This window comes from Betta splendens, chromosome 17, assembly GCF_900634795.4.
Source record: "Betta splendens chromosome 17, fBetSpl5.4, whole genome shotgun sequence".
NCBI classification, from domain to species: domain Eukaryota; kingdom Metazoa; phylum Chordata; class Actinopteri; order Anabantiformes; family Osphronemidae; genus Betta; species Betta splendens.
This window is the reverse complement of record NC_040897.2, coordinates 4,024,359-4,034,237: the sequence shown is the minus strand read 5'-3', so window position 1 is coordinate 4,034,237 and position 9,879 is coordinate 4,024,359. Positions and strand designations below refer to the sequence as shown.

At 37.9% G+C, this 9,879-nt stretch overlaps 1 protein-coding gene across 1 annotated transcript in view; it reads left to right on the top strand.

Moving 5' to 3' along the window:
* Positions 1-3,821: 3,821 nt before the first annotated feature.
* The window catches only part of casq1a (calsequestrin 1a), an 8,578-nt gene continuing 2,520 nt past the window's right edge, over positions 3,822-9,879 (top strand). The window contains exons 1-6 of the mRNA XM_029132769.3: positions 3,822-4,261; positions 7,942-8,035; positions 8,295-8,395; positions 8,555-8,666; positions 8,885-8,958; positions 9,794-9,879. The exon at positions 9,794-9,879 is cut by the window's right edge and continues 45 nt beyond it. Of these exons, the coding sequence (XP_028988602.1) occupies positions 4,028-4,261; positions 7,942-8,035; positions 8,295-8,395; positions 8,555-8,666; positions 8,885-8,958; positions 9,794-9,879 (701 nt within the window). The 5' untranslated portion in view covers positions 3,822-4,027. The remainder of the gene's footprint in view (positions 4,262-7,941; positions 8,036-8,294; positions 8,396-8,554; positions 8,667-8,884; positions 8,959-9,793) is intronic.

Below are 9,879 nucleotides of genomic sequence, written 5' to 3'. Positions count from 1 at the left end.
CACAACTGGCTTCTGAGTTTTAGAGTCTGGGTGAGAAAGGCTCAGAGTGAGGCTCTCAAATGAGTTATAACTATGTTTAGGTTTAGGAGTAATTAATAAATCTGATTTATAAATTGCTGCTACTCCTCCACCTCTACCTGTACTTCTTGGAACATGATAGTTGATGTGACTCATTGGAGTCGACTCATTTAAAGTAACATATTCATCCTGCTGCAGCCAGGTTTCAGTGAGACAGAACAGATCTATGTGATGGTCATTTATCAAGTTATTTATTAAAAAGGATTTAGATGAGAGAGATCTGATATTTAATAAACCACACTTTATTCGCTTACTGTTACTTTGTTACTAGAAAGCAGAGAGGCTCCGTTCAAACGAGGGATGGACGCCGTCTCTTCTAATCAGCCCAGGTTTTCCCCAAAAAGTGCTCCAATTAGCCACAAAGCCCACACCGTTTGCAGGTGTGGGCTTTGTGGCTAATTGGAGCACTTTTTGGTGCGTGTGTGCGACGGCCACTTCTGTAGAACCAACACTTGGCAGGATGGCTTCCTCCTTGGAGCCAACACTGGGCAGAAGGTCCTCCCCCTTGGAGCCAACACTGGGCGGAATGGCCTCCTCCTTAGAGCCAACACTGGGCAGAATGGCCTCCTCCTTGGGGCCAACAGGAACTGAGTCAGGAACGACCTACCCTTGGGGCCAACAGGAACTGAGTCAGGAACGACCTCCCCTTGGAGGCCAACAGGAACTGAGGCAGGAAAGACCCCCCCCCTTGGAGGCCGACAAGAACTGAGGCAGGAACGACTTCCCCTTGGAGGTTAAGCTATAAATATTGTGCTCCTGTGCTTTTGACCCTGCCTACGATGTAACATTTCTTTCATGTTTTATGATGACTGCACTGAAAATCGAAAGACATTGTGCTGTTCTGATGTATGCATGCTTGTTTAATGAATGTTTCAATGTTAATAAAGAGGTAAATGTTGGAGAAATACTCATCATTGAAACATATTTTGCTGAAGCCTTGTTAAACTTCAAGGCCATAGCACAGCTAACGAGGTTACAGCAAATCAGCAAAATATGTTTCAATGATTAAATGCAGTATTTTCCAATAGATGTCATCATGCAATCATAATATTATTATTGAGGGTGTGGCAATGTCCATCCCAAGACCAGTACACTTTGTGCATATTATAGGTAGCTGGAGACCTCTGCTGGCAGTTTTATACATTGTATGTTTATTTATTTCCCGCACTAAGTTCCTCCTTCCAACTTATTTTGTGTCAACCCACATTAATATAATAAATCAGCCTTTGGGGTGCATTTAAACCTAAATACTAGGGTTTTGGTACTTTTTCGTCTTTTCATGTTACACCCTAACGACATGACCAAGGGCTGTGTCAGGTCCACAGGGGGCAGATCCTTGTTCAGTCATGTCCCTTTTCTCCAGCCATTCTCACTTTCTGATATTTTCCTCTCTCCCCAATTACAGCTCAATCACCAAAGCACACTCTGCCTTCAGTTATCAATGCTCTAGCTCATTTACTATTCCCCTGCCAGATCCTCTGCTATCTAAGATGTATGCAACCCCGTTCACTGTCACCTCATTTTGTATCCTGTCTTTTGAGTTATTTAAATTAAGGAAGGAGAAAAATAAGGAAAACAGTTTAAGCAGCAAATAAACCTGCAACTTTATTTACTTTGGACATACCTCCAGCCATGTCACACACTCAATCCTGGTTTTGACCTCTCCCACTTGCTGAATGACAACAAATCATTTTCTCCTATGTCATTGCCCCAGTCTGACATTTCCTCAGTGTATACCTCTAATTCCAGACAGATTGCCATCATCATCATCAGTTCTGGTCTTTTTCACAGTTTGCCAAACATGATCATTTGTTTCCTGGACCATTGTTTCATTTAAGTCCATCCATCCATCCATCCAACCATCCATCCATCCATCCATTTTCTACTGCTTTTCTCGATCAGGGTCGTGGGGGGGGCTGGAGGGCGAGAGGCAGGCTACACCCTGAAGAGGTCGCCAGTCTATTGCAGGGCCACAGTTAATTTAAGTCAAGTGTTTTGTGCTTGTGTAACCCTGTTAATGAAACCTGGGAAACTTTTCTTTGAAATTGCTAACAGAAGATTATATACCCAAGTAATAATTCTTATCTAGATTAGGATTCATGTTTAATTTTTTTTGCTGGAACCAAGTTGCCAATGTTTGTTGTTATCATCATCCCACCCATTTGTTCTCTCTTGGCTGGACTACTGTAACTATTGTAAAAAGCCTCTAGTTGATTCAGAATGCTACAGCCGGGATCTGACTAAAACTGGCAAGAGAGATCACATTTCTTCTATATGAGCTTCTCTCCATTGGTTCCCCATATAACATAGGGTAGAATTAAAAACAAAGGATTGAGAAGCAGACAACCTCCCTACTTTTAAGATTTTTTTAAGATTGAGTTTAAAATGAAATGAATGAGCAAACAGTAGTAGTAGCTAAAAGCAGTATCATCCTGTTTGGTTCTAAACATGTTCTACAGGAACATAGAGGACTGGCGGTCAAATGGGCAGAGCTACGGACAGGAACCCATCATCCTAGCGACAGCCACCTTGACAGATTGCTTGTCTGCAAACATGTTTTTTCATTGTGTACTTTTCAGGCCTTGTGCCAATGATCATAGGATAAGCAGGCATTTTGCTTGAATCAGTTGTTTTCTCCTGTGAGTGGTTTTTGCTGAGCTCTTGGCAGCTGAGTTCATGTCTATTGTACCACACATTTAGCCATGGAGCAGGTGCCTTGCTTTATAATATAGATAAGCATCTGGTTGCCTTTGATTTGAGATGAGCTGAATCCGAACACATGGGTGATATCCTCAGAAAACCTCATGTGAAGAATCACCATGAAAGCAAGTTTTGCTTGCTTATGAAACACTGATGTTCCATGCCTCATTAATCCAGATACATTTAAAATGTTAAAAAAATAATGCATCATGTACAAACCTGGGACTGTGACGAATCTAGATGCCCCTTATTTGATCTGCCAATGGCATAAATTCTTAATGCAATGTTCAGAAGAGCGTAAACAACAGGTTAAGTTCTCCTTATGCTTTTCAGATTTGTAATGCAACAATGAATGTAATAACTTAAACTTATAATAAAGTTAAAACACATGCTCCAACCCCCAACCCCCTACAAAAACTCAGTTTCACTTTCTTTCTGAGTCAGGGCTAAGTGACACCTATGCACTGAATCCTTAGCAGGTGCACCACCCTTTCTGTCCTCCGTCTCCTCCCCTTCTCCACGTCCCTGTATGACCCAGCTCCACATTCTAGTGGTATGACTGTGCCAGCAGAGGCAAATTAGACACCAGCACCCTCTCCTGATATGTACTTAGCTGTCCTACATCTGTTATTTTTAGCAGGAATCCAAGCTTCCATCTACACTCAATATGGGAAAAGAGTGCTTCATAGATGTAGCCATCTCTAAATCAGTCTTTCTAGTTTTGGTGAGCAGTTAACAGGTTTGGCAGCAACTATTATTATGAGACGCATACAAACATTCAATCCAGTTCTCATTTGTATTTACCTCTTGCACCTGTACTATCTCCTCCCACCCTTATCACTTTCTTTAGCCTAGATAGAGATAGAAAAAGGTTGGTCCTCATCTCTAACTCCACCCACTTCCACAGGTTTGAAACACACACTCAAGCATGCACTTACACACAAGGCTGTCACCCCAGTAACTGCCCCAGCCCCCACCTCATCTTTCCCATGCTCAATTACACCCCACATAGAAACACTCACACCTATGTCAAACTTAGCCCATCCCCTCTTGTAGCCAGTGCCTCACTGAAAGTTGTCCATGTGGGGTTTTTAATAAGGTGGATGCAGGAGTTGGTCTTGCTCTCTTCTGGGTGACGCGGATTGGAAGGGGTTCTCCACACTTTTACACTTTCACAAATTATTAAGTTTTTCCCTAATATTACCTTTCTAAAACTGCAAAGTAATCTGTAGTATCTTATAGAGGAGCCATGAAGTGGACCTGGGTACTGGCAGTCTTAATGTCCTTTGGGGGACTATCACTGGGCAAGGACAGCTTGGACTTCCCTGAGTATGATGGCAAGGACCGCGTACACGACCTCAACGCTAAAAATTATAAGTCTGTGATGAAGAAGTACGATGTCATGGTGGTTTATTACCATGACCCTGTTGGATCCAGCCGCGTCGCCCAGAGACAGTTTGAGATTGAAGAGTTGGCCCTTGAGGTGGGTTAAATTAGGGACTATAGTTAGAAACAAAAGTACAGTATAGTGGTGGTTGCAAGTTCTGGATACATAGTACACAACACACATAGACCTTATCATTTGTGATGCTTTAAACATTTAGTCTGTATTTTTAGATTTGGTTTCATATTAGTGTGATGAAACTGATTTCAAACTACAAACTTAAGCTGTGTATTCTTCTGCATGTGGCATTTTATTGGAACCTGTTTAATCACATGTACAGTAAGGTGTAACAGCAATGATATTTGGCATCTGAAGCATATTTTTTAGTCAAATTGAAAAATGTTGATTAGTAAATTACAACAATGTCCACTTTAGGCAGAACCTGATGGTAAAGAACTGATGCATTTAACATGGCTTTGTCAAGCCACTCTAACCACGGGCAATCTGTCAGTACTCAGTAGTTTATTTGATTCTTTACAGCATAACATAACATAACGTGACATCACTCAGCGCATAGCTTCAATGCAAGTGACTCAGATTACAAATACTGGATATAACATTTGACATATTTTGGCACCAATTTTTAGTTTCAATAGGTAAAGCTGCATTTGTTTTCCATGTCAGATTGAATTTCATAGTGATGTTTGCCTTCTTATTCATTCTGCAATACAAGTTGCATTTTTTTAAATAGCTGATGAAAGTGATCATTAATTTATGAACAGATCACATGGGGGTTGTTTACACTAGTTACAAGTAAAATAGAGATTGCTGCATTACATATTTGAGGCTTTGTGACATTTTGAGTCCTCAGATGACTGATTTTTGTTTAAATGGCTGTTTTACATACTTTAATGTGCAAATAAAATCTGCGGATTCAAAATTTTTCAAACAATAATCTGCAATAACAAAATATGTACTTTGTTTTGAGTAAAAGGTTGTGGATCAGGTTTGTCATATAATATTGATAAAATAAATAAAAGCTAAAGTGGTAAGAAAAAAATGTTACGATGGATAATAATAGTCAGTAAGTTTTAAAAAACAGAGTATGCACGACACTGATCTCCTCAGCATATCACATCATGTCAACAGCCTCTGGTGTCTCTGTATGGTTGTGTTATGAAGATTCAGTTTTAGGGCTCAAGGCCAGCAGGTTCTGGCCCTAGTAGTGCCAGCTCAGCTTTGCTATGATTGACATTTGCAGTACTGTACTTGTCAGCAGATCCCAGAGCACTGCGCATCTCTGTCACCCCACCAAAATAGTCCCTGGTGCTAGTGTGACTTCTGGTGCTATATTTATCCCAGGCTGCTTTTGTGGCTGGACAGAGCAGCATGAAGGTTTATGTTTCTCTTTCAAATCAGAATGAGTCTAGGTAATAATTTAGTGTTTTCTCCTATAACAAATGTACTAACAAAGTCTCTGAGAAAACAAGATTAGTAACAACTTGGGTCTAGCACACACAAATGGCCGCCTGATATATGGGTTCAAACAAGCAGGAGGACCAGAACAAAATCAGGAATGCAATATAATATTATAATTTTAATATAATATAACTCTATAATAAATATAATATAATATAATATAATATAATATAATATAATATAATATAATATAATATAATATAATATAATATAATCAGTATAATAAATATACAATATAATAACCACAGATTCTACAAAAAAAAACAACAAAGAAATGTATAACATAACACAAACTAATATAGGCTGGTCCAATGTAAACTAGGTACTAAAAATGCACATGGCAGGAGCAACTAGAGAAATAGTGACATACTGTACAGGTGGCAAAAGACAAAAAGGACTAAGAACAAAGAAAAGAAAAAAAGTAACAAACTAACAAAGTAGAAGAAAAGAAAACTAAGGAAGCAGAACGTTTACTAACTTTAAAACCAAGAACTGTGAATCACTGCAAAAGTAGAAAATTTAACTAACAAAGCAAAACAAGAATAAGGACTAGAAACAAGCAAACAGAGGGGTATTGTACAAACTAATCATTTATTATACTATAAATGCCTTAGGTTTCAACATCTGGTGTAAATATGTTACTCAAGTAATTAAAGTTTTGTTCACACTCCGTTTTATGCTAATTTTAATAATTTAATCTTCTGTAGAGTACAGTAGATTTAGCAGTTGATTTATTTAACACATAATACAGTATGATGATTTTTACTAACATACATCAGAGCATTGTCTTATTAACATATCCCTCTTTGAGAACAAGGAGAAAATATCTAGACGTTGTGGCGTCACCATCATGACCTTTCCCAGAAATGCTTAGTGTCTGAAGTCTGATTTTTTTTTATCTGTAGTTCATCTGTTGTTCAAAAAGTCAAATACACTAGTGAATAAACTTTATAAGCAGACTGTGAATACTGGACTTCTAATAATTGCAAAAAGGCATGCAGAGATATTGTTCAAACCACAATAATATTGTTAGCAGTCTCCATAAAACCAGCGCTATAAACCAGTAACAGACTGACAGTAATTCTGGAATTACCACATGAAAATTGGTTGTATCAAAATCCAAATCACTGGAAATAACGTATCCTGGATGTTATTGTAAAAAAAAAAAAAATCTTAAACGTAGTTTATCTTAATTTAATATGTAACTGAGTCTGAGCTAAATTAAGATTGTCTTGGCCACACACAGTGAATCTCCATGGTATCGGGATTGAGCTTAATTGAGCCTACCTTCATACAACCAAGTCAATGGCAAGTTCAACCATGATATGCGGTAAATCTTTGCTAAACTTATCTTGGTTTTGTACAATACCCCTTAGGCCAGAATACAAATTTACAAGATTGACAGGCACAAACTAAGTAATATCAGGGTCAGACAAGCAACAGACACACTAGGAGATATGCTAAGAAATTGACAGAGGTGCAACAAAGTTACAAGAGTTTGATGATCATTTTCTAAGTCACACAGAGTCCAGGTGTAGGTCATTGATAATCGGGAAATATATATATATATATACATATATACTGTAAATACTGCAAAATACTGAAATGTCCAAAGGAGCATGGCCAAGGATCGTGACAAACAGGGAAATGACCAAACCAAACAAAAATTAAGATTTGAGGGTATGTGTGTTTTAAAAGATGTAATGGATGATTTGTTTTTGCACACAATCCCCAAACTAGTAATTACCTTTACTGTGTAGTTCACATTACATCTTTGAGCTCTTAAGAAACGAAAATTAGATAAACTCTGCTGACAGACAGCAAGAAATGACTGATACACTGTCTTAGCAGAAAATCATGGTTTCGGTTTATATTTGTTTTGTTTGTTATTATAAAATGTTTACAATTTACCTGCCATGTGTAAAACTTTCAAAAACATAAATGTAAAAATATACATAGCAAAATGGCCATTGTTTTTGAATCTGAAATCAAGTTGTGTACAGACGTATCTTACTCTCCAAACCCCTCTCACAATGTCTCAATGCACTCCCCGTCTGTACTATTGCCATTGGTGGACCCAACTGTAAGTCATGAGGTTCAAGTTTCATACAGATTTAGAAAGTGCATAAGCAGCGGTCTGAAAAGAAGGCTTTTATGGTAATGACACCACTGAATGAAACACCTTTGCAAAAAAGGTGTAAATAAGAATGTAGAAGACAAACTAACACACACAAATGTTTTCGGTAGTGAGGCAGGAAATCAAAGGTTTTTATTTGTGTGACAGTGTCTTTGTTTTTCAGCTTGCTGCCCAGGTTCTGGATGAATTTGATGATGAGGATATCGGAGTTGGTCTCATTGATGCAAAGCACGACAAGGCTGTCGCAAAGAAACTAGGTAAAAAACACAACTTTCACAAACAAAAAACTAACTTACCCAAATGGGTTAAAATAAAAACAGTTCAACAACAATCCTAGCCAAAGTAAAAATAAATTAAATTTTTATTTAATTTATTTATTTTTATTTATTTATTTAAAAATTAAATTAATAAATTAATGAATGATGAGATAAATTAAATTATGTTAAATTTGTGTGTTAAGCATGTCTTAGCTTTGACCCTCAGCTTAAAGATGTAAACTTTTCTCTGTTTCTCCAGGCCTTAAAGAGTCTGACAGCATCTTCATCTTCACAGAAGATGAAGTCATTGAATATGATGGCGAGCTTGCAGCTGACACGCTTGTGGAGTTCATCTATGATGTTCGTGAGGATATAATCTCCCAGTTAATAACCTGCCTTACTTTAGCAACTGTCTCTAAAACCCACTCTGTTTCCTTCCAATACAATTCTCAGAATCTTACTTCTTTTCTCTCCATTTCTTCCCTTTGCTCATCTGTGACCCTCATATTTTCTGCATAGGTTCTTGAGGACCCAGTGGAAATTATTGACAACAGTAAGGAACTAAAAGGCTTTGAAAATGTTGAAGAGGACATCAAATTGGTGGGCTACTTTAAAAGTCACAAGTCAGAACGTAAGAATCTGTAGTGTGATAGCATGATAAGTTATTCCAGTTACATTTATTCAAATTGAGCGCTTATAGTTGATCCTTAAACAACTTATATTTTGTGTTGATTTGTGGTTTTTGAAGTTAGCATGCTTTAAGCTGAATTAATGACCAACTAATGATGAAAGCAACTAGTTTAAATCTCAGATACTGTGTTCCATGGGCCCTGATCTGCAAAATTTCAGATTTTGAAGCATTTGCCGATGCTGCAGAAGAGTTCCATCCCCATATCAGCTTCTTTGCCACTTTTAATCCCAAGGTTAGTATTTAATGTTTGTACTGTATGCCATCTTAAAAAAAAACACAAAAAGTACACTAAAAATGTTGAATAATAAATGTCTGAAATTATTACAGGGTCTTATCTTCAACAGTTTTACCCTCATTAGGGACCTTGGAATGCTATTCCAGAAGTTATTTTAACAAGGCCACATACAACCATTCACATTTTCACTCAAGTGAAAGAGTTTTCTCAAAATTGTACATTCTTACTGAAAATATAAAAACTGTAAGAGAAGCTGAAAATAATTATATTGAGACACGAGAAAGTTTAAACAATCCAAAATATGTTGGGGTTTTTTGCTTTCATGATACTGCAACCTTGGGATCACTTACTTGGCCTATAGGTCAACTGGAATAGTTTTTTATTTTATTTTACTGTACATGCACTTAACTAGTCAGTGAAAACCTGAACATTAAATCTGGTATCTATATCAGATTAGAGAATGAGCCAGGTGAGAGACTATGTCCTGGGTTCGATTCCCGGGGTGTTCCTGTGTGGAGTTTGCATGTTCTCCTCGTGTCTAGGTGGGTTCTCTCCGGGTACTCTGTTCGTCTATGTTACGTCTATGTGTCGCCCTGCAATGAATTGGCGACCTGTTCAGGGTGTACCCCGCCTTTCACCCTCCGCTAGCTGGGATAGGCTCCAGCACCCCCCCCCCCCCCTGCAACCATGAATGGGAACAAGTGGTAGAAAATGGATTGATGGATGGATGGATGGATGGATGGATGACAGTTTTAATATTTTGTTATTTTAAATGTATAAAATACTAGTACCTTTAACATTTTATACACATATTGCATTGCATGTTTTACAGATTGCCAAGGCTCTGGAACTAAAGCTTAATGAGGTTGACTTTTATGAACCCTTCATTGATGACCCTGTGGTCATTCCTGGAAAACC